General features: G+C 47.6%; 1 protein-coding gene across 1 annotated transcript in view; it reads left to right on the forward strand.

Moving 5' to 3' along the window:
- The window catches only part of GRIK4 (glutamate ionotropic receptor kainate type subunit 4), a 349453-nt gene extending 327099 nt beyond the window's left edge, over positions 1 to 22354 (forward strand). Inside the window, exons 18-20 of the mRNA XM_040257795.1 lie at positions 427 to 555; positions 17684 to 17802; positions 21995 to 22354. Coding sequence (XP_040113729.1) covers positions 427 to 555; positions 17684 to 17802; positions 21995 to 22354 — 608 coding nt within the window. The remainder of the gene's footprint in view (positions 1 to 426; positions 556 to 17683; positions 17803 to 21994) is intronic.
- Positions 22355 to 25222: the final 2868 nt, after the last annotated feature.

Below are 25222 nucleotides of genomic sequence, written 5' to 3' on the forward strand. Positions count from 1 at the left end.
ATGTCCCTCCTTGGCCTCCCGGAGGCAGGCAGATGGGGAGCTTTTGCAAACAGTTTCCCGCATGCTGGTGGGTTCACCCAGGTAGAACGCAGTGGCGCCTGGATGGGGAGGTGGGAGGCGCAGCTGTCTGTCACTTGACCCACAGTGGGGTCTTGGCCATGGGCTGGGCGTGCCAGTCAGCATGGAGAGAAGGGAAGTAGAAATACCTGGTGCCCCGCTTGGAGCCAGAATGCAGTCCTCTGCACGGAGAGTCCCAGCCTGAGCACTGTGAGGAGCTGTGCTCCTGCGGGGACCCCACCCCCTCCCCTCCTGTGCTACATGGGCGGGCAGTGGGGGGTGGCAAGGAGGTTGAGACCTGGCCCGGGAGCAGAGAGATGCAGATGGGGCACTCACGTCCTGTGTTTCGGGCTCTCCTGTGACCCCCAGGCTCCGTCTTTCGGGATGAGTTTGATCTGGCCATTCTCCAGCTGCAGGAGAACAACCGCCTGGAAATCCTGAAGCGCAAGTGGTGGGAAGGGGGCAAGTGCCCCAAGGAGGAGGATCACAGAGCCAAAGGTAAGGGCGGCCGGGGCCCCCTCCTGCCTGGGAGACCAGAGCTGTTTGTCTCTGGCTTCCGAATCCCAGGTCATTACAGGTTGAAAACAAGCCTCGAAAGGAGCCCAGGGCCAGATTGGGATCGGCTAGGGTCAGCCCTGTCCCCAGGTCTCGGCTCCCGGTAGGGTATCCACTCCCGCCCGCTCCCAAGTCCTACAGATGCTAACCCTGCCATCTCTCGAGTCCAGTCACTTCTGCGCCAGCACCACCTCTTCCACTGTGGCCTGTGTCCCTGGCACCCTGCAACCGCATGATTACAACAGCGTGGCTGCTTTTTCCCATTTTTGCCCCTCTTCAGTGTTCTCTCCGGGGCTTCCCAGTGGCGCTAGTGGTAAAGAACCCACCTGCCAGTGCAGGTTAGATGTAAGAGACTCAGGTTCAATCCTTGGGTCAGGAAGATCCCCTGGAAGAGGGCATGGCAACCCCCTCCAGTATTCTTGCCTGGAGAATCCCATGGACAGAGGAGATTGGGGGCTGCAGTCCACAGTGTCACAGAGTCAGACACAACTGAAGCGACTCCGCACTCACACACAGTCTTCTCTCCACCAGGAGCCTTAAAAAGGTAATTCTTTTTAAGACGCACATAAGATTGCAGCCTTGGGGGCTTCCCTGGCGATTCAATGGTTAAGACTCTGCTCCTTCACTGCAAGGAGTGTGGGTTCGATCCCTGGTCAAGGAAGTTCCTCATGCTGTGAGGTGCAGCCAAAGGGGAAGAAACGAGATTGCAGCTTTGGCCTAGACAAACCTTCCAATGGTTCCCATCTCACTCAGAATAAAACTCAAGCTTTCTATGACTCCTGACCCTACCTGATCTCTCCCCCTGTTTTCTTCCTGCTCCCCAAGCCTGCTCCTTCAGAAGCTCCCTCAGAGGGGCCATCAAGTCCCCACCCTGCACACCTCTCCCCTTCCTCTTAACTGCTTTATTTCTCTTTTCAGACTTTGTCACTACCCGATATTATTATTTTCTATTGATCTGTTTACGTTCTGCCTCTTCTAGAACATAAGTTCCATGAGGGCAGAGTTTGTCTTCCCCACAGGGCTGTCCACTGGGCCTGACCCATGGATATTGTATTGAATGAGTGAATGAATATTAAATCCAGCTGGATAGAGAGCAGTGACTGACTTCCGTGAAGTTGAGGAGGGGCTTCCCCTGTGGCTCAGTGGTCAAGAATCTGCCTGCTATGCAGGTGTCACAGGAGACATGAGTTCAGTCCCTGGGTCAGGAAGATCCCCTGGAAAATGGCAACCCACTCCAGTGTTCTTGCCTGGAGAATCCCTTGGACAGAGGAGCCTGGCAGGCTACAGTCCATAGGGTCTCAAATAGTTAGACATGACTGAAACCACTTAGCACGCATGTATGAGGGTCCTAAACACGGAGCATTTTCTGTCGGGGGAATATACACCCTGTCTTACCCAGGACAATCTCGGACTACATATCTGCTGTAGATCAGTTAAGGTCCGTTAGTTATTTTTAGAATGCCCTTTCATTCTCCGAATGTCCTGGTTTGAGCAATAAATCATCTGGTCACCCCAGTGATCTACTGCAGCCTTGCTGAAATATGCAGCGAGTTTACCTGTACACGCTGTCCCCCGGGGAGGCAGCAGAGGAGTGAAATGGATGATCCCTCTGCTTCCCCTCTTGGCTCGGCGTGGGTGATTATCCAGGATGAGACAGTGAGGGAGTGACTTTGTGTTCCTGAGTGTCTCCGTGTGTATCTCAATCCTGCAAGGAGAAGGCTCAGGAATACAGGGGCAGCCCTTAGTCATTTAGAATATCGTCTTTTTTTTTTTTTTTTGGCCGCACCTTGCAGCATGCAGGATCTTAGTTCCCTAACCAGGGATCAAACCTGTGTCTGCTGCAGTGGAAACACGGAATCATAACCACTGGACCACTAGGGAAGTCCTGATCTGGAGTAATTTAAAATAGAAACAGAGAGGTGGACCTGGGACCCAGAGTGAAACAGGAGAAATGTCCAGGTTTCTGACACCCTAAAGCCGTTGATCCTCCTCTAGCGCTCTCCCTCCCACAGTGGGTTGGGTGCCTTCTGTGGCTTTGGATTGAGCACTCAACGTGCTGCGTTGCAACTCTTGGTGTCCACTGCCTGGTCAGTGGCACCTTAGAGTGGCCCTGTCTCTGCTGCTCTACGTCCCTGGCCTCCCCTGCAGAGACTGACGCATAATAGGCACTCAGTGAAAATGTGTGGGATGTGTGTTTAAAGCCACTGACTGACAGATGTCAGAAGACACCGCTTCCGGTCCCCCTGGCCACATTAAGGTATTGAATGACACTGCTGTGATGGTTTCCTGGGCAGCCTTCATGCCCAGAGCTCTCCACTCTGTAGAGTTGTTCCTGACTCTGACAGCTGACATACGTGGGGATGCGGGGAGGCTGTAGATGAGGGAGACTGATCAAAACAGGGGTGGCCAAGAGCAAGGGCTCAGAGAGCTGCAGGGACCCCACCAGCTCTGGCTGCTCCAAGCCTCCCTCCTCTTCTCCTTCTCACTGGTGATGAGGTCTCCTGCTTTCCTTCCCTTTGTAAACCTGATCCTATTTGATCTTCTGAAGCCTGATTCCCCTCGAGACTCACTATTGAGTTATCCCAACTCTCCAGTTTCCCCATCCCGTCTCCAGTTTCCCCTTTCATCCCTGACCGCTAAACCCAGCCCCTGCCCTTGCCCTTTGTTCGCTTAGTATTTGTGTTTATTTTCACCGGTAATCTATAGAGGAACATTTGGAGGGCAGCAGATTAGCAAGGACATAATGATGACTCAGGAGCTGGGACCTTACGGTTTTCACTCAGGGACCTCAGTTTAGATCATCTCTGTCCCGTTCACGATTTCACCCAGAGTCCAGTGGAATCCCCCTACTGCCCAAGAATGGAGCCTATCAAAATTTTGCCCCCCTGCACACCTGTTTGTTCTGCAGACAGCCACTATGTTGGTTCTCTCCCCTGAAGCAGTGTGCACAGGGCTCAAAATCATGAATAGTGGGTCAAGTGGACTCTGCTCCATAGATGGCCTTGTTATTTACACTGTAAAATGTCTTTAAGCCTTAGTTTCCTTCTCTGGAAAACAGAGCTAAAAATAATAATGACCCTCCTTGGGCTATTGCAGAGATTGAATGAGATAAATCATGTTAAATGCTTAGCAGGGCACCTGGTTCAAAGGAAATGAGAAGTGATTTTATTCTAAATTTTTTTATCTAAATAAGCAACTGAGGTCTGAATAGTGTCCACAAGTGCATCTGTCCACCCTGTATTCCTCCAGGCTACATAGCTCTTCTTCAACACATAGGACATTAGTTTTCTATTAATAGTTGTTCCCTATGGACTGTGAAAACCTTAAGGACAGGGTCTGTGTCATATGTATTTTTCTATCCCAGTGACCAGCATATCATTTGACATTTCATTAGTATTTGATGCAAGGAATGGAAAGGAATGAATGAATCAGCCATCATCTCAAAGACCTACAGACTGGTCCTACTTCCTAAGTCTGTTTTCCTCCAGACAGCCCTGACATCCAGGCAGTGGATGGAAATTGTTTACAGAGACCCCACTGCCTCCTTGACCTCGGGCATGGGGTAGCTCGTCTCGGCCGCCACTCCTGACCTTGGGCGTGGTGTAGCTTATGCCAGCAAATTTGGAAAACTCAGCAGTGCCCACAGGACTGGAAAAGGTCAGTTTTCATTCCAATCCCAAAGAAAGGCAATGCCAAAGAATGCTCAAACTACCACACAATTGCACTCATCTCACACGCTAGTAAAGTAATGCTCAACATTCTCCAAGCCAGGCTTCAGCAATACATGAACTGTGAACTTCCAGATGTTCAAGCTGGTTTTAGAAAAGGCAGAGGAACCAGAGATCAAATTGCCAACATCTGCTGGATCATGGAAAAAGCAAGAGAGTTCCAGAAAAACATCTATTTCTGCTTTATTGACTATGCCAATGCCTTTGACTATGTGGATCACAATAAACTGTGGAAAATTCTGAAAGAGATGGGAATACCAGACCACCTGACCTGCCTCTTGAGAAACCTATATGCAGGTCAGGAAGCAACAGTTAGAACTAGACATGGAACAACAGACTGGTTCCAAATAGGAAAAGGAGTAAACCAAGGCTGTATATTGTCACCCTGCTTATTTAACTTACATGCAGAGTACATCATGAGAAACTCTGGGCTGGAAGAAGCACAAGCTGGAATCAAGATTGCTGGGACAAATATCAATAACCTCAGATATGCAGATGACATCACCCTTATGGCAGAAAGTGAAGAGGAACTAAAGAGTCTCTTGATGAAAGTGAAAGAGGAGAGTGAAAAAGTTGGCTTAAAGTTCAACATTCAGAAAACGAAGATCATGGCATCTGGTCCCATCACTTCATGGGAAATAGATGGGGAAACAGTGGAAACAGTGTCAGACTTTATTTTGGGGGGCTCCAGAATCACTGCAGATGGTGACTGCAGCCATGAAATTAAAAGAACTGACTCGTTGGAAGGAAAGTTATGACCAACCTAGATAGTATATTCAAAAGCAGAGACATTACTTTGCTGACTAAGGTCCATCTAGTCAAGGCTATGGTTTTTCCTGTGGTCATGTATGGATGAGAGAGTTGGACTGTGAAGAAAGCTGAGCACCAAAGAATTGATGTGGTGTTGGAGAAGACTCTTGAGAGTCCCTTGGACTGCAAGGAGATCCAACCAGTCCATTCTAAAGGAGATCAGTCCTGGGTGTTCATTGGAAGGACTAATGCTGAAGCTGAAACTCCAATACTTTGGCCACCTCATGCGAAGAGTTGACTCACTGGAAAAGATCCTGATGCTGGAAGGGATTGGGGCAGGCGGAGAAGGGGACGACAGAGGATGAGATGGCTGGATGGCATCACTGACTCAATGGACATGGCTTTGGATAGACTCCAGGAGTTGGTGATGGACAGGGAGGCCTGGCATGTTGTGATTCACGGGGTCGCAAAGAGTCGGACACGACTGAGCGACTGAACTGAACTGAACACTGCCTCCAACAAACAGAGGCTGTGTATCAGGCACTGTGCTGGGCTCTGAAAGTGTGAAAAGCAATGAGACGTGGCCCTGACCTCAAGAGGCTTAGTACTAGAGAGAGGCTCAGATCATCACTGTAACAATCACAATGCTGAGATGCTTTCATAGAGCTGGACAGAAGGTATTATGAAGCCCCAAGGCAATACTTCGAGCAATATTCGGGGAAGGGTTACAGAGACATGGGGCCTGGACCATGAAACATCCATTAGGAGTTACAGCTCTATTTGTTTATCTTCATTTTATTTATTTACTTGGCTCTGCTGGGCCTTCACTGCTGCGCAGGCTTTTCTCTATTGTGTGTGGGCTTCTCATTGCAGGGGCTTCTCTTGGTGCAGAGCACAGGCTCCAGGGCACATGGGCTTCAGGAGTTCCGGCTCCTGGGCTCTGGAGCACAGGCTCGCTAGGGACTGAACCTGAGTTACCTGCATTCATAGGCAGATTCTTTACCACTGAGCCACCAGGGAAGCCCCGGGAAGTCACAGCTTTAGGAAGATTATGGAGCACAGCTGTCATACTCAGAAATTGGATTCAAAATGCAGGGTGAGGTTGGAGTTAAGAGGACATTGAAAAGTAGGTGAAGGCGTGTGGACAGCAGACCAGTGTCCCATGGAAGAAACGAACAGCAGAGGGGACTGCGCATGGACTTTTGGGGGTTCTGGGGACACAGTCACAAATGTCTCAAGCAGCCCAACATGTTTGGAATATCCTTAAAGTCTTCTGTTTTGTCCTAAAAACACATGTGAATTTTGCATCTGACAGCCGAATATGGGCATGTTTATGTAATGGAAAAACCCTTTTCTGGCCTAAACCCTGGGTAAAATCGTGTCCTAGGAAGATGTCCTAGGAACACCCCAGAGCTCTGCATGCACCTTGGCACACTGTGAGCACACTGGACTGACTTGGTGACATTGGTGACAGACCTCAAAGGTTCTGGCATGAGATGTGGCATCAAGAAAGCAGGTGTTGTGGATGGAGCTATGAGCTGTCAGTGGCATTCATGGTCCCAGGGGACAGTCATTGCCTTGGGAGGAACAGAGAGGAGATACTGCCTTTAAGTTCTAAAAGAAGTTGTTCCAACTCAGCAGACACAATGTTCTTAGAAGTCAAGGTGTTTGATTTGCTAAAAAAGTATTTTGGAATACAGAAGGCCAGTACCTGAAAAGAAGCTTGGTGTAAAGCTGACACTAGAACTTCAAAGACCCCGGCCACCCAGTCTGCAAACCAGATAAAAAGATGCCCTCCTGAGAAGGAAGTTTCTGAGCAGGAAAGGATGTGTTAGAATTTGGAGGGTCCCTGAGAAGGAGCCTGGTGCCCAGCTGAGAGGTGGAGAGTGCCAGAGAGAACTCTGGACTTGTTGGGAATCCCTAGAGGCAAAGAGATTTTTGCTTCCTTCCAGAGTTTGGCAGACCCCAGAAATATGTGTCATGCTGCATGGAGTGGAGGGCGTGAGAGATGGCACGTGGGGACCAAGGGCAGAGAGGTCGCAGGGACAGGCCTGCATTTTCCAGGGTCTCAGACAAGGATATTGGAAATCTAGGTCGAATCCAGCATTAGGACAGGACACCTAACTCCATCCCCATGACAGAATCTCCTTGCCAACCTCAGACCTGAAATATATCCAGGAGTGAAAGGGGAACAGAGAGAACACTGTATTTAACTGAATGTAAACCTGAAATTTTGGAGAAGGCAACGGCACCCCACTCCAGTACTCTTGCCTGGAAAATCCCATGGGTGGAGGAGCCTTGGAGGCTGCAGTCCATGGGGTCGCGAAGAGTCGGACATGACTGAGTGACTTCACTTTCGCTTTTCACTTTCATGCATTGGAGAAGGAAATGGCAACCCACTCCAGTGTTCTTGCCTGGAGAATCCCAGGGACGGGGGAGCCTGGTGGGCTGCCGTCTATGGGGTCACGCAGAGTCGGACGCGACTGAAGCCACGCAGCAGCAGCAGCAAACCTGAAATTTAAACATAAAGAAATCTCTGTGTTTTGGCAATCAGGTGAAAATAGGAGCCTGAGGTAGACATTTGGTACTTTTATAGGAAAACTAAGTTGTCGTTTTTGCAGCGTGGTTGGCTTGGGATATTCTTCCCCATTCCACAGAGGTTTTAAGAAGACTGTCTGACAGCAGAGTTCAGAATGGATGGAGGAGAGAGACAGGGAAAGCAGGCTCCCAGGGAAGATGGAAAGAAGTGAGCAGGAGGCTTCTCCCCACTCTGCAATTGGGGACTGAATGTTCCCTGGCACGGAGAAGAGAACTGAGCAGATGAAGAGGGAAAATAAACAGTGGAAGTCATCCTTGCCCAGGTCTCATGTGCTTCAGAAGATGCTCGGGTTCTATCAACCAGCTGATGCTATCTTGCCTCCTTTCAGTCGTCCTTGGGTACAAGAGGGGGAGCCGTATTAATCACCGATGTGGCCCAAGAAGGGGCTATGTGGGAGATGCTGTGCAAATCAGCAAAAGAGCTGGGGCTTTGGTTCCCAGCCCAGCCACAGCAGCTGGTGCCAGTTTAACGCAGTGACCCCATTTCTGCCATGGCTGAAACCCAAGCAGACATTACTCAGAGAGGCTGAAAGGCTTTCTGGCTGAGCAAAAGTCCACGTGACCTCTGCAAGCCAGGCCAGAAGCACTAACCTGGAAGGACTGGAGCCACTGCTTGGTTTGTGTGTGACAAATTAGCCATCAGACTTCCAGGATATAACTCACTGCTTGACAGACCTCCCCTCTCCTGTGGCAGAAGAACAGGAGCCAGCATGGCCTGGAAGTGCTCTTCCTTGAAGTCTTTCATGGGGGCCAGGAATGGAGCCGCAGGACCATGTTTTTTCTTGCATCTCAAATTGAACAAAGGGCAGTCCTTTTCATTTCATTTCCAAAGCAGCTCTTTCTTTTATTGATTGGAATCCCTTGGCTTCCACATGGACCTAAAAGGAAGGAGGAGAAGATGGAGCAGACTGAGAGGGATGGAGGTGGAGGGAACTATGAAGGGGGTCCTTATCTCACAGACCTCTGAAGCTGAGAGTGACATCAATTAGGATGTTTCAGACAATGCATGGTGCCTGGCATAATCCTTTTCTACTGTGTTATCCTATTAAAATGTGATACATTTTAAAGAAAAGGATCTGATGCTGCTCCACTTCTAATCCAATATTATAGCTCCAGCATCGCTGCCAAATTCCAGAGAAGAATTCTAACATTGGGCTGATGCCACCAATCTGAGGTGGGTTGTTTTTTTTTTTTTTTGGCCAGGTCTTCCTTGGCTCTGATGAGAACCACAACATTACCCCTTGGCTTCATCTATCCCCATTTCTTCCCCTGCCTATAACTCAGTCACCAGCTACCTGCATACACAGCTGAAAAACACAGATCATGTGAAGGACAGGAGCATTACAAAAAGAAGCAGGCTTCATTCCAAGCTGTTTCATTTTCTTCTGCCTTGTCTTTTCAAAAACACTCATTTTATTTATTTTCTCACTCAACTCCTATAAAAAGAAATATCGCTAGCCACTCACAAGGGCCGACATCCCCATTCAAGGGGATTGTATTACCGAAGGCTTTGCAGAGCAATCGCCAGACAAAAAGGTAGTCGGTGAATTCCAAGGAAATTAAATACTTTTATCTTGAAAAACACAAGCTCACAATCAGGCTTCAAAGGAACATAAATACAACACCGGGCTGTGAAAATCAGGATCCCCTTTCAAGGATGGAATAGAGGCCAGTGGCATTGACTCACAAAATCCTTAGAGAGCAGGAAGTTTGCTGTCTGGCATGGCGGGAATGAAAGTGTGAGACATCTTAGCAAGAGTGGGGGCGAGTGATGAGAGGGGTGGGGGGAATTGTGGGGCCATTTTCCCTTCTCTTTCTTCCCTGGGGGCCCAGCTCTATTATGCTGGCTCTCTAGTTTCTCTGGAGAGAGCCAAGACTGGAAACCTGAATATGGGAGTTTATATAGTGTCGCAAAGTGATGCTTGCAGAGAAAGCCTCTTCCTAAACACATTGGATTGACTGCTCAGAGACAGGGAAACTCTGGGATTGGGGGTAGGGGGAGGGCGGAAAGCGTGATCAGGAACAGAGGTGAACCATGGCCCAGTGTGTCTGCATCAAAGGAGGTCAGCAAGTGTAAAGACCACAGCTGCACCGTGTCTGCAAAGTCAGGCAAGATTAAGTCAATGGATCTTCAATCCAAACATTTGATGTAATGTTCCCAAGGAGAGAAGGGGTTTTATAAGTGGAACTCACAGTCCATACATGGGCTTCCCTGGTGGCTCAGTGGTAAAGAATCCACCTGCAATGCAGGAGACACGAGTTGGATTCCTGGGTCAGGAAGAACCCCTGGAAAAGGAAATGACAACCCATTCCAGTATTCTTTCCTGAGAAATCCCATGGATAGAGGAGCCTGCTGCTGCTAAGTTGCTTCAGTCGTGTCCGACTCTGTGCGACCCCATAGACGGCAACCCACCAGGCTCTCCCGTCCCTGGGATTCTCCAGGCAAGAACACTGGAGTGGGTTGCCAGTTCCTTCAGTGCGTGAAAGTGAAAAGTGAAAGTGAAGTCACTCAGTCATGTCCGACTCTGTGCGACCCCATAGATGGCAGCCTACCAGGCTCCCCCATCCATGGGATTTTCCAAGCAAAAGTACTGGAGTGGGGTGCCATTGCCTTCTCCGATAGAGGAGCCTGGCGGGCTGCAAATCCATGGGGTCGCAAAAGAGTCGGTCATGACTGAGTACTAAACAACAGCAGCACAGCCTCCCTCCCCATCACTTGGGACAGGACTGGGGCAGCAGTCCTAGGCATGACTTCAGTCACGGGGAGCCAGGTTGAGTTCTATAAGCATGCTCCTGCAGCACGAGGGACAATGGGGGCCCCCAGTTCCCTGGAGAGGTGGTGTAGGGTAGGGATACAGGCTTAGACTCCGGCTTCGATTTGAATCAGCCACTTCCGCTTGCCAGCTGTGGGGTCCTGGGCAAGTTACCCGACTCCAGTACCTTGGTTTCCTTATCTGGAACATGGAGGCAAGGGTAGTGCCAGTTTCACAGGGCAACTGTTAGGATTGGATTAAAACGGGTAGCCTAGTAAGCTGGCTCATAGTAGACATTCATAAAGGTCAGCTTTATTTTTATAAACGTTAGCTGGGCAGCCAGACTTACCTGGATTTCACATCTTAGCTCTGAAGACTTTGGGCAAATTCTTGAAGTTCTCTGAATTTCTGTTTCTTTAACTGTAAAATGCTGACAGTAGACCTTCTTTATAGTATTTTTAATGAGAATTGAATGAGATCCGAGGAGCTCTAGCTTATACTTTGATAAATTTGTAAAGTGCCCCTTCTATAATTTTTATTTCGATAAATTGCAAAATTTATCAGATGCAGTTCCCATCCGTCTTCTATTCTGTCGCTTTTCCTACCCTTATGCCATCACTGTCTCCAGAATCTGCTAAGGTCTAGTCAACAGATGTCATGATCGATGCAAGAAGAAATGGCAAGCTTAGTTTCACAGTCCTCAGTGGTGCACACATGATGATCCACTTTGTATTTTCTGAAAAGGTTATGCAGGTCAGCTCATATATGGGCAAGTAAAGTTGCTATTTACAACAAATAAGTCCATAGAGATGGGGCCATTTAATATATGTGCATGAATGTAGGTGAATGTGGCTCTGAATTGTTTTTATTTATTTAGTTGCTAAGTCATGCCTGACTTTTTGCGACCCCATGGACTGTAGCCCTCCAGGATCATCTGTCCATGGGATTTCCCAGGCAAGAATACTGGAGTGGGTTGCCGTTTCCTTCTCCAGGGGATCTTCCTGACCCAAGGATCGAACCCTGGTCTCCTGCACTGGCAGGCAGATTCTTTACTGCTGAGCTGCCAGGGAGCTTCTAGACTCTGAATTAGTAAGTGCTTGAAAATCATATTGGTGAAAGAATCCACGTTCTTATCAAATGTTGTCAATCTGGAAGATTGCACCAAGCTTCAGCACCTAGCCTAGTGCTCAGCTCATGGGAGCTTCTCAAGAAGGATGTGTTGACTGATGTCAAAGACAAAATACACTGCCTCCTAAAGGGATTGTGGTACCAGTCTCTCCTCTCTCTGCCCCTGCCACGTGACCCCTGTTGCCTCTGCCTCTTTGCTTCCCAGGCTCCCATTCAAAAGGAATTGTCCTGCCTTGCATTTGCAGATTTCCACAGGACCATCTGGAGATATGCATGGGTTTTAAGGTCTGGGATATATGTGCACCTGAATCCAAGAGGTGACTATTTGCTGGTCAGAACCAAAGGCAGAGCAGGTGGCTGGGTGGGTGCGTGGAGATTCAAGTCTATTCAGAGCTACTCCCTTGCAGGTGGCCCATTCCCCTCTGTGGTTCTGGAGACAGCATTCTTCATTTGCATTTGTCAACTATCACTTGTGTTTGTGGGCAATCTGTGAATGACACCAAAGTTAGTCTCTAATCTACCGAAAGTTTATGGGGAGAGTTTGATTCCATTTTAGTTTAATAGTCTTACTTCTGGGACCCAACTGAGCCGCAGAAACTCGTGTCAGGAAAATCTCAGTTTGAAAGCCATCTGTCTGAATGGCGTCTGTGTGGTCTTGTCTGAAGACGGGAGGCGCGGGGTTGATAAGATGAGTCCGATACAGGTGTGGAGGCATCTATGGGTGCATCAGGGGCCTTGGGGCCAGACTGGGGGGAGTCCACATGACAGGCTCCCCTGAGTGATGGCTGTGAGCCAGGGAAGGTGTCTGACTTCTAGGAGAAAGACTAATGACGATGTTAACGGAACCCCTGCTCCCTCCTAACTGCTTCCCGCTCGCTCCCCACTCCATCTGCTTCTCCACTGCAACTCTGCCAGCAATCTATTCTTGCCTCCCCTTTCCAATAAGTTCCTAAAGGCACGAGCCGTATATAAGCCCCGCTCCTGCGGGGAGGGGGCCACTCAGCCCGGAGTCAGCACGCTGGAGCTGACAGCCCTGATTAACATGCTGGTCTTGAAACACGAGAAGCTGGGAAAGAGAGGCTGTGGGGTGTTTCACTGACTCATGGTTTCTACCAGAATCCTGTTTAAACCTAAGCTCCTCTAAGAAGCTTTCCCGCACCTGATCAAGATATCCCAGCACAGATCACCTGTTTGTTTATGACTCTCCCCCAGCCCCACCCCCCAGACCTGCTCAGGACCACGTACGGTCAAGTCCACATTGTGGATCATCCAATGTTCAGCCCCACTTTGGCCAGCCATTCAGTACAATCTGGGCCATCTGCCTGTGTTACCAGGCTAGGAGAATTGGATGAGGGCTAGTGCTCAAACTCAGTCATGTCTGACTCTTTGCAACCCCACGGACTATAGCCCCCGTGCTCCTCTGTCCATGGGATTTCTCAGGCAAGAATACTGGAGTGGGCTGCCATTTCCTTCTCCAGGGAATCTTCCTGACCCAGGGGACAAACCCACATTGTCTCTTACATCTCCTTCACTGGCAGGCGGATTCTTTACCCCTAGCGCCACCTGGGAATAATAGATGAGGGCTGGCCCACTTTATTATTAATTTAAAAGCATTTGATTAGGAGTGAGTACATATCACAATATGAATCCAAAGTTTTGGGTGATGCAGGCTTCTACACCTGTGATGTCCTTATCCTCTTTCTGTCAGCTCATTTTTTCAACAAGCATTTATTGACTCTTATGATGGGCCATGATTGTGGTTTTACAGAGTTGAACAAGACATGGATCCTCCTCTCAAGGGAATCACAGTCTAGTGGGAAATCAAGGTATCTACATTAAACTAATTATTCTATGCAGTTTTAGAGTGATACAAGATGTATTAGAAGTCTTCTGACCGGAAAGATCACTCGGGCAACTACAGGGATGGTAAAGTTGAGAAAGACAGGCTGTGTGCAGAGAAATCATTTTGGAGTCTTCAGCCAAAGTCCAGGCAAAAGATGGTGGGGGCATGAGATAGGGACGTGGTAGGAGAGACCGAGAGAAGGGTAAGAAATTAAAAAGCATTTAGGAGGTTAAATCAGCAGGACAGTACATGGAGGAGAGGCAAGAGACCCAGTGCAGGGAAATAGGAGAATATGCTTCAGAGCAGGCAAAGACAATTGAGAAGCCTGGGGAAGGGCAGAGAGCAATGGCTTCATGACAAAAATGAGGAAGAGGAAGTTCCCTGATGGGCCCATTGTTAGGATTTGGCATTTTTACTGCTGTGGCCCAGGTTCAGTCCCTGGCTGGGGGAAATGAGATCCCAACAACCTCACAGTGTAGACAAAGGAAAAAAAAAATGCAAAAAAGGGGTTGGTTGACAATGTCAAGTGTTACAAGAAGTCATTTAAGTTCAGGACTGGAAATTTTCTGATAGATTAGAAACAAAATGTTTAGTGGTGACCCTGATGAACTTGGTTTTAGCAGTACAAAACAAAATTTCATGGGATGACAATATTCGGGAGGGATAAAAGTGAATTCAGAGCACAATCATTTTCTCCTTTAGATACCATAGACAGATCACCTAGCACCTAAAAGCTTTTCTTGAGTGTCCAAAACTATGTTTGAGGTCTGAAAAAAATTATTAGCTTCAAAATGCAAAAAGAAAACTGCTAAATTAAGTTGACATGTGTAATTAAATATCTCTAAGATGTAACACTGTTTCAACTTCATTAACTTTAAATTTAATATTCATGAAAACTTCATTACATTTAGAAACCATTTTTTTTCAGCTTGATTTTTCTTCTTTTGCAAACATTCTCTTATATGCACAGCAACTGCTAAGAAATCACAGCCAATTATACATTAATTGTTGTTTGCCACTCCGTCACATCAGAAGCAGAATTTTAAAAATGCATTTAACATACAATGTGGGTACATTTTCTTTTTGTTTCATGTGGGATGGGGCCTCCAACTGTAAGTGTTTTAAGAGCTGTCTTAAAATAGTTCTGATATAGACAAACTGTTTCAAAAAGCTTGGCCAGGGAAGAAAGGAAAAAAGAAGGGTATTCACTAGACAGAGCTGGAGGGAGGAGAAGGATTTTTTATTTTTCTTTTTTAATTTTTGATTAATATTTCATATTGGAATATAGCCAAGTAACAATGCTGTGATAGTTTCAGGTGGACGGCAAAGGGATTCAGTCATATGTATACATGTATCCATTCTCCCCCAAACTCCCCTCCTGTTCAGGCTGCCACATAACATTTAGCAGAGTTCCCTGTGCTATACAGTAGGACCTTGTTGGTTATCCATTTAAAATGTAGTACTGTGTAGACATTGATAAGAAGGGAAAGACTCGAGTGTGTTTTCGTGCTGAGGGAAAAAGCCAGTGGGGAAGACAAGATTGGGGAGGGCCAAGATTGGGACAGAGGGCGACAGGGAAACACTAGAGCCCAGATGGTGGAACTGAACCTGAGGGTAGAACGCCTCCTCTGCAGAAACACAAGGGGAGGTTGAGTTTCTAAAAGAGGATCCTAATCTTTTTTCTGGAGCTGAAGCTTCAATACTTTGGCCACCTGATGCAAAGAGCCAACTCACTGGAAGAGACCCTGATGCTGGGAAAGATTGAAGGCAAAAGGAGAAGGGGGTGACAGAGGATGAGACGGTTAGATACCATCACCAGCTCAATGGACATGAATGTGAGCAAACTCCGGGAGATAGTGGAGGACAGAGGAGCCTGGCATGCTGGTCCATGGGGTCCCAAAGAGGTGGACATGACTTAGTGACTGAACAACAGTGTTTTTTTCTATATCAGGCAGAACTATCTGAAGGTGATAGGAAAGTCCATGGTACCTCAACAGTCACTTGGGGCTCTGTTTACCTAAACAGGTGAGCCTCCTTGGTATCAGTTATCACTTCCCCTTCACTGGGGAGCCCTTTCTCCACAGGGGCCAGCTGGAGAAACTGGTTAGTCCATGATGTTCGGGTGCATGTTCTAAATCCCGGTTCTCACCACCCCTAAAGCTACGGCTGCACACCCCAGCTAGATTCTTGGAGCATTCCCCCTTAAGTGTCCCTTTTGTCTCTAATATTCCTATGGTCAAAACCTTCTGCCTAAATGGTCCAGGTTAGAGGGACAGGTCATCAAAGAAGGCCGAGCACCTTCCTCCTGGAAGGAAGAAATCTGCTCCAAACTCTATATGCGTTCCCTTAGAACTGAGTTTTTGTCTCTTGTTTTTGATTATTCAAAATAGAGGATGTTGTATTCATGCAGGTCCTCAAGAGTTGGCTGTGTGGACCTGCAGAGCAGAGTGTGTGACCCACTGGGTGCATTCACAATGTGAGCTCTTGGAGTAGCAGATTATTAGTATAGGCAGGTGCTGTGCCACGCTGTGTTATTTTAAAAACAAAACAAAAAACAAAAAAAAACAAGACATTCACTTGAGGCTTTATGAGAGGAAACCCAAGGCATCTTGAAATGGCTAGGCAGGGATATTTTTCCAGCTATCCCAAGTACAGGAAGCAGTGTCAGATTTCTGCTCCTAAACCCTGGTTCATCTCAGCATTCCAAGATGCTGGCTCTCCCTGTCATGACATAGCTCCGTGTCCCATGAGGGCACCGCTGGTTGAACAGACACTCAAAACGTGCAAGTATTCAGGAAGAGCACAGGAGGGAAGCCACGCTCTTGGCACTTTCCTATATAAAAGCTGCTTTTAGACTTACGATTGTGGCCCCTGGTGAATCAGAGTTTCATGTGTTTCTGACACTCCCCCCTCCAAAAAAGCATCCAGTTACATAGCTAATGTGGTGTTTGACATTGCAGAAGTGAAACAACCGTATAATTCTTGAGATATTTGTTAAGTATATGTTATTTGGACAGTTATCATACTAGAAAGTGAGGTTATATCATATATTGTGCCTGAAACTTAGCTATGTGTGTAATTGAAACTTAGCTATGTACGATGCTTTCCCAAATACCAATTTGCAAACAAATTTTAGGCCTGGCTGGAAAAGAATCACCTGTGAAATGCATTTAAAAATACAGATTCCTAGGCATCATTTCCAGAGGTAGGGATTCTGTAGGTCTAGGGTAAGGACTAGGGATCTATGTTTTTAACAAGCTTCCCAGATGGTTCTGGAGAAGGCAATGGCACCCCACTCCAGTACTCTTGCCTGGAAAATCCCATGGATGGAGGAGCCTTGTAGGCTGCTAAGAGTCGGACATGACTGAGCGACTTCCCTTTCACTTTTCACTTTCATGCATTGGAGAAGGAAATGGCAGAATCCCAGGGACGGGGGAGTCTGGTGGGCTTCCGTCTATGGGGTCGCACAGAGTCGGACACAACTGAAGCGACTTAGCAGCAGCAGCCAGATGGTTCTGATGGCCTTCAGGTTTGGGAGCCACTGGTCTGGTGGAATAAAAAGTTTTACTTTCCAAGGAAGTATTTTAGTAACATGTTGACACAGATAAGTAAAAGAAACTTTTTTCTATCCACAGTTTAGTTACAAGTTTTTTATATCCATAGATATAAATGGCTTTATATCAAGCAAACAGTGTTAGGAAGATTGACTACATTTTTGTGAAACAGCTAGAATTTGCTGGTATTTTGATATCGTTGTTATTGTTGTTGTATAGTCGTAAGTTGTGTCTGACTCTTGCAACCCCATGGACTGTAGCCCGCCAGGCTTCTCTGTTCATGGGATTTCCCAGGCAAGAATACTGGAGTGGGTAGCCATTTCCTTCTCCAGGGGATCTTCCTGACCCAGGGATCGAACTTGCATCTCCTGCATTGCAGGCAGCTTTTTTACCACTGAGCCACCTGGGAAGCCCTTTGGTATCTATAGGCGAAATCCAATTTTGCCTAAGCCCATTTTCATAAAATGACCGCCACTCCCACCCCAAGAAGCTTCTCACCAGTCTCCTCTATTTGCATCTACATCCCCTTCCCCTCTTCTCCTCCAGCTGTGCTCTGCTTTTGTTTCAAAAGAATAATTATATCTCAGGGAACATGTGTGTAAAGCATCTACAAGTCTCAAGGGCTGGTAATTCAAATAACATTCAGCGTTTTTCGTAGAATAATTATGTCTCCCAGCTCTTTTATGCTATTTTTTGTTTGTTCTCACTTTCTTACAGGACTAGGAATGGAGAATATCGGTGGAATCTTTGTGGTTCTTATTTGTGGCTTAATCGTGGCCATTTTTATGGCTATGTTGGAGTTTTTATGGACTCTCCGACACTCAGAAGCGACTGAGGTAAACCTTCTGATGGGTATGACCTATATAGTGTTGGCAGGCAGGGCAAAGTTCAGAGGCTTATGCAGGGACGAAGGTCATTTCAGTCAGAACCTGTGAAATCCCACAGGAGGGTAGAGGGCTCACGGATTTAGCACAACTGTGATTTAAGGTATAGTATTAAAAGGAAAAGCAAGCAAAAGTAACCAGGTTACAATGGAAACAGTGGCTTTGGCTCTTCCATCTTAAGTATGTTTTTGCCTTGGAGGTAAAAGCTGTCTAGAGCTATTATCCTAATTCATGAGAGCTCAAAATGGCATCTTCCTTCTCAGAGACTTGGAAGAAGTTTAATTCTCAGACCTGTGACTTAGAAACTGGGTTAATTAAGCTTCACACAGATGGAAGAGTCTGAGAAGGAGGAAAGAGACTTTATCCAATAGAACCCCTATTCTACCTCCTTACATGCTACCTGCATTATTTGTTTATTTTAATCGGGGTATAATTGCTTTGCAGTGTTGTGTTAGTTTCTGCTATACAACGAAGTCAGCCAGCCATATGTGTACACACGTTCCCTCCTGCTCCCCTCCCCTCCCCCCACCCTACCCCTAGGTCATCACAGAGCACCGAGCTGAGTTCCCTGTGCTATACAGCAGCTTCCCGTTAGCTATCTGTGTTACTCATGGTATAGAGAGCAGTATGGAGGTTCTTCAAAAAACTAAAAATAGAACTATCATTAAAGTAGTGGTTTTTAAAGTCTACTGGCATCTATCTCGGGCTCCCAACTCCTGAGTGTCCTAAAATCTCTCTCCCTAACTGACACTGGAGAAACAGCTCCTAACAATAGCTAAGAGTCCAGGGCTCCTATAAACCTCTGGGGTCCAGCCTCATGTAGGGCCTCGATTTAACACAGCTCACCAATCTCTTCCTCTTTCTCATGTCCCCACAGGACTTCCAAGCCACCACCCACTCCTCATAACCCTCTGCTCCTTCACGACTAATGTTCCCTCCTGTCTCACCAAGAGATCAGGAATGACCAGCCCCCACTGAAGATCACCGCCTTAAAAATCCATCCACAGCTGGAGCCACCCTTGGGGCTGCCTTGCATGTTCTGGTCACCCCTCCACCTCATTCTCATCTTTCCTCAGCTCCCCTAGGATTATCCTTTTTCTCTCCTTTATTTTTTTCCCTGTTCTCTTCCCCAAGTCCACAACTACACTAATGTTTATCCCATAGTCTCAGATAACAGCCATGTTACTATTGCTCTTGCCCTGCCTCTGTTTCTATTGCTCTTGCCCTGCCTCTGTTACTATTGCTCTTGCCCTGCCTCTGTTTCTATTGCTCTTGCCCTGCCTGTTACTATTGCTCTTGCCCTGCCTCTGTTACTATTGCTCTTGCCCTGCCTCTGTTACTGTTGCTCTTGCCCTGCCTCTGTTACTATTGCTCTTGCCCTGCCTCTGTTACTGTTGCTCTTGCTCTGCCTCTCTCCTCTTGCAAGCCCAGGTGATCCACTGCCTCCACCTCCGTGTTCTCACCTCCCATTCTGGACTCACTCAAGGACAGCTGGCTTCTCCCCACCTCTGCCCTGAAAGGTCATGGATAGGAGGCCTGACCCCTCCCAACGAACAAAACCAAAAGATAACCCACTGGGCCTTATTGGATCTCAGTGTGGCCCTTGATGAAGTGGGAAGTTCCTTCTAGAACTCTTTCCTCCCTTGCCTGCCTGCTCCAGACTCTCTTGGTTCCCCACCTCCTTCTCTCTTTAGCATTACTGGCTCTCTTCCTCCATCTGCTCCTTCAACAATGATGCTCGTACCTCTCCCTAAGACCTCATTCAAGTGAAACCTGTGAAACCTTCCCCACGTCTCCTGCCTTCTCCCCCAAATCAGAACGCTACTCATTTCTCCTCCCTTCTACCACCCCTGTAACCAGAGCATAGAGCATTCACACACTGTGTGCCAATTATTTTCATATCAGCCTGGTTACTAGACATTTTGCTACCCAAAAGTAAGGACTCAGTCTTTTGTGTCAGTATTCCCACTACAAAGCACAGTATTTGGTACTTAGTTGACAGTCAATACATATATGTTGGTATATTCTGTCACATATAATAGATTAGGCAGGAGATGATGCTTTTGTTATTATTAGAAGCACAGAGAAGTCAAGACTTGCATAGAGTGTCTGCTATTTATTGACAGTCTTGAGTCTAGTCCTGACTCAGGCCATGTTCCATTAGGGGAGTCTACTTCTCTGTAGCTGCTTCAGGTAGAGGATCTGTGTAAGCTGGGTTATGTTCCCAAGAACTTCCCCATGGTCTGGATGTACTTTGAAAAATTCAGTGAGGAGTTCAAGTTCTCCCAACATCTAGAAAGAAGAGTAAAGGCTACATGAACTATTTGACTATGGTAAAGCAACTTCCCGTTTCTGCTGATAGAATGGGAAGAGTGGAAGAGAGAACATGAAAGAAGAGAAAGTTCCTTCTCCCATCCCTGGCGGGTGGGGGGGGAGGGCGGGCGGGAAGTGTCCTTTCCAGCACAGAGAGGAGAACAAAGCAGAGCATGTACTCACTCTGAAGTAGGTAGGTTTAGATTCAACTTCTAGGTCAGCTATTCGTTAGTTGAATAAGTCTAGTAAAGTATATTGGAGAAGGCAATGGCACCCCACTCCATTACTCTTGCCTGGAAAATCCCATGGACGGAGGGGCCTGGTAGGCTGCAGTCCATGGGGTCGCCAAGAGTCGGACACGACTGACTTCACTTTCACTTTTCACTTTCATACATTGGAGAAGGAAATGGCAGCCCACTCCAGTGTTCTTGCTTGGAGAATCCCAGGAACGGGGGAGCCTGGTGGGCTTCCGTCTATGGGGTCGCACAGAGTCGGACACGACTGAAGTGACTTAGCAGTAGCAGCAGCAGTAAAGTGAGCCTCCATTGAGCCTCCATTTCCACATCTGTGAAATGGGTATAACCATGATAGTCCTGGGCTTCCCTGGTGGCTCAGATGGTAAAGAATTCACCTGCAATGGAGGAGACCTGGGTTCAGTTCCTGGGTTGGAAGAGTCCCCTGGAGGAGGGCGTGGCAACCCACTCCAGTATTTTTGCCTGGAGAATCCCATGGACAGAGGAACCTGGGAGAGCTTGAACTCCTCACTGAATTTTTCAAGGTACATCCAGACCACAGGCGAGGTCTTGGGAAAATAACCCAGCTTACACAGACCCTCTACCTGAAGCAGCTACAGAGAAGTAGACTCCCCTAATGGAACAATTAATGGAACAATCCGTGCAATCGCAAAAAGTCGCAGACGACTGAGCGACTAAGCACAGCACATGGTTGTCGTGGTACAGGTTCAAGATTCTTCGTTTGCAATTCTGAAACCTAAAAAGCTCAGTTCAGAAAGTTCCAAGGGTTTTGTTTGATGCCAGCGTATTTGGTGACAAACCTGGACTTGGACTTGTATGAGGCTACTGTTTATGGTCTTTCTCTCACTTGGTGTGAGCATATATACCTTTTGCTACAGAAATATTAATGTGTTTGAATGTAGGGTCTCCCCCAGAGCCCACTGGAAGAGATACATAATGTATTTTATGTTCACCGTATTACCTTGTCCAAATCGAAAATATTCGAAAACACAGCTGGACCCACGAGTTTCTTATCAGGAGAGCTGCAGGAGTAGATGGCTGTTGTACAGTTCTTGTTAGAATAGCAGCTTCTCCAGCCATAACCAGCTGATTAAAAGAAATGAGACTTTTTCGCCTGAGAAGAGAATGTTCATGGAGACAGGGCTGCTTTTTCAAATACTTGAAAGACTGACATCTGGTAGAGGGATTACTTATTTAGTCAGCTTCAAGGTCCAAGTTTAACTGGGATCAATGGATGACAATTTCAGGGAGAGGAATTCAGTCAGTAGAAGGAAGCAGCGTTTAAGGGAAATATGCAAAACTGGTAGGGGCGCTTTCCCACCGTGGTGAGATCATTGTCTTTGAAGGTGTTCAAAGTTGAAACAACCAGCTGGTAGGGCTGTTGCACACGATGGTATGGAGGATGTCTGAATATTAAATAGCGGATGGAAGTGAGAGGATGAGTTGAAAGGCCATCGATCATTTAAGATGATAAAATTCTGAAACTCTGCGCCCTGGTCGCTCGCCCGAACTAGTACGCGGGGGCCCTATGAGGCTGCTCTTGAAAGATGGGGCTGTGACCTCCTCGTGTCCTGCAGGGGTCCGTCTGCCAGGAGATGGTGAGCGAGCTGCGTAACATCATCCTATGCCAAGACACTGTCCATCCGCGCCGGCGGCGCTCCGGACTGCCGCCGCCCCGGCCCCCCATCCCGGAGGAGCAGCGCCGGCCCCGGGGCACCGCGACGCTCAGCAACGGCAAGCTGTGCGGGGCCGGGGAGCCCGACCAGTTGGCGCAGAGACTGGCCCAGGAGGCCGCCCTGGTGGCCCGCGGCTGCACGCACATCCGCGTGTGCCCCGAGTGCCGCCGCTTCCAGGGCCTGCGGGCGCGGCCGTCCCCTGCGCGCAGCGAGGAGAGCCTGGAGTGGGAGAAGACCACCAACAGCAGCGAGCCCGAGTAACCCCGCCGCCGCCGAAGATGCTCGGCTCCGCGGCCCGCTGCGGGGGAGGGATGCGCCGGGCCGGCGCCTGCTGCCCGCCGGGCCCTCGGACTTGTACAGCGTCCACCCTTCTCTCCGGATTTTGGATCCAGTAACTTTACAAACAGATCAAAGAGCCTGACGCCCCAGCCGGGGACGGCGCCCTGGTCCGGGGAGCTGGGGCCACCCCAGAGACGATGCGCCCAAGTGGCAAGGGACTCTCTGCCTCCCAGCCACAAGCCCCCACTCCCCGCAGTGGGCCTTCCCATCCCGCCAAAACTACAGAGTCCGGGTGGGGGTCCCTGTCCAGACCGTCAGATAAATTGGTGGCATCATCAGTGGAATTTCCCCCTAGGAAGGGGCCATTGTACCCTGGGTCTAGTTCTTACAGGAAAAAAAAAAAAAAATTAAACTCAACAGGGAAGTTTTTCTTTTCTGGATTTGTATATTTTTGTTAATGTTCTTTTGTTGTCTCTTTCGCTGTCCTTCCCTCCTTTGTTGTCTCAATTCTCTTCCTTTGTTTTGCTTCTTGGGGAGGCGGGGAGGCTGCGTTAGGGATTGGAAGTCACCATAATCTCTGTTACCATTTCCCTAAATTTTAGGATATGGAGCAGCCTGCATCAAACTCCAGGTGCTGAATTCTCCCTTCTGTGTGGTGACCGGGGGACACAGGGGCGTGGAGGAGAAGGCTCTTGGGAAGAATTAGGTGGAGAGTCTCCAATAAAGGTCCATTAAAGTAATTTTTAAAACGTCCCAAACCAATGAACTCAAAGTTGACTGAGAGAACTTGAAATGCCCGAGAGGTTAATATGTCCCTTCTTTCTGTTTCTCTTTTTGACTTTCACTGTGATTGGGTTTGGTGTGGTCTTTGGTGAAAGTGATCTCTGAAGAGGAGAGAAGAGAGACGAGCAGAAGGCACTGACTGTCCCAGGGCTGGTTTAAGGAGCAGAGAGGGTAATGCAAGCTTCCTGGACAGTGGCCTTGGCTCGCTGTTCATGGGGTGGGGGTGGGGAGAGGATGGGGCCACCCTGCGGGTCTGGGGCATCCTTTGTTACCTGCACCTCTTTTTAACAAAATTCAGTAGCTGCCTATGAAGCCAGAGCTATCCTGGATTGGGTGACTTCTTGCTACTAGATGGGAGACCTGGGTACAAGCGCGCACATATGTGTGTGTGTGTGTGTGTGTGTGCTTATTATATAAAAAGACCATAAGTAATCAAGAATTTGCCAGGTTCCTGGGAGAGAGATGGGGTCTTGTGGCCAGGGCATAGACCTGGGAACTAGGAACTCTTGAGTTCCTACTGACACATGGGCAGTAGCCCCCTTGTATGACTTCACATGAAGGATCGCACTTCTCTTCCATCTGCACACTCAGAGTTACTGATGCTTTCCAGGCTGTCAGATGCCTGCAGAGTGCTTCTCTACTTGTGAGATGCTTGCAGGGTCCACAGCATCTTCTGACGGGAGGGGCAACCTTCCCAGCAGCCACTTGACCTTTGCTTGGCTTCTCCAATTGGGAGTTTCACACACAGAGTTTTCATTTTCTGATGGAAAACAAATTCTATGCAATTTCTGTTTGTCAGCTTAGAAAATCCAGAGCGAGAGAGAGCTAAATAGCTACGACGATCACCTCCCCCACCGTCAACACCTTGAATCAAAATTGTCCTCCCGTTGTTTCTGTTCAGAATGTACTAACTAACATAAAGACACCTTTGGAAGACGATGAGCTTAATTCCATGTTTTTGCTATCGACATTAGGTTGACATCTTCTTTGTGCCAGGACAGTTGGTTAGAGCAGCCATCTTGGGGGTACCCTGAGGAGTCAAATAAAGGATACCGGTTTTTGTACTAGGCTGACCTCTTCTCTCACATGAATTTGAGTCCTTTTACTTTTTCCTCTTAACTCATCAAATGTCAGCAAGCTCTGCAGACACGAGTCTTTTTTTTAAGAAACCTTGCTCGCTTGAACCACTTGAAGAAACATGGATTTGCCGGGAAGAGCACCTGGAGGCCGACAGACTGCAGACCAAAATGGTGCCACACTGCTCTCAACTCCAGCCCTTGCTTCTGACAATGTGGTCCCTACTGTCGAATCACATGTGCAGTGGGAAGGGTTTTGTTTTTTTTTTTTAAAGACAAAACTCATTTTTATGAGCAAGACATCTTGATCAATAACAAACTTTTTTCATGGATAAGTGAAATAAATGTCCCCATGAATCATTTATAAAGTCTGTTTATTTCATGGAATAAAGATAAGACTGACAGCGCAAGGAAGTTTCTATCAGCTGCAGAAACCACTGTTGCACCTCGCTCAAGCTGCTGAGTGAATTTGCAACCAGCTAGTTCTCTTCCTTGGTTCGTCTCCACTTTTTATCTGTTGGTTGTTGGCGTTCTTTTCCATTCTGTATTTTCTATCTGACTCTGTATACTGTATAAAGCTGTTTTTTCTTGTCTGTTTATCTTTCTTCGACTGGAATATTTACAATAAAACAGAAAGAAACCCTGAAATGTTAGTGATGGATGAAAGCTGTCTGGGTTTCAAAAGAGTGGTTTGGTGTGTCTAAAATCCAGGTACTCTGAAAGCAAATAAAAATATAAACCCACATTTTGTCTTCCCCTCCACCTGCCCTTGTCTCTTGCCCTCTCTCCAGTTCCCACCCTCTTCGGCTCTTTGTTCAGACCCCAGAAAAATCTAGGTGGCTTCTTGCAGTTTGTAGTCCTGGAGACAGTCAATCCCCACCTCCCACCCCCAAACGGATACACATGTTAATGAAGTTCAGGATTCATAGGGTTTTGTCTTCCTAAATGCACTTTCACAGAATAGTCATCTATTGATACCTAGGGTAACTCT

Source organism: Oryx dammah, unplaced genomic scaffold, assembly GCF_014754425.2.
Source record: "Oryx dammah isolate SB20612 unplaced genomic scaffold, SCBI_Odam_1.1 HiC_scaffold_17, whole genome shotgun sequence".
Taxonomy (NCBI): domain Eukaryota; kingdom Metazoa; phylum Chordata; class Mammalia; order Artiodactyla; family Bovidae; genus Oryx; species Oryx dammah.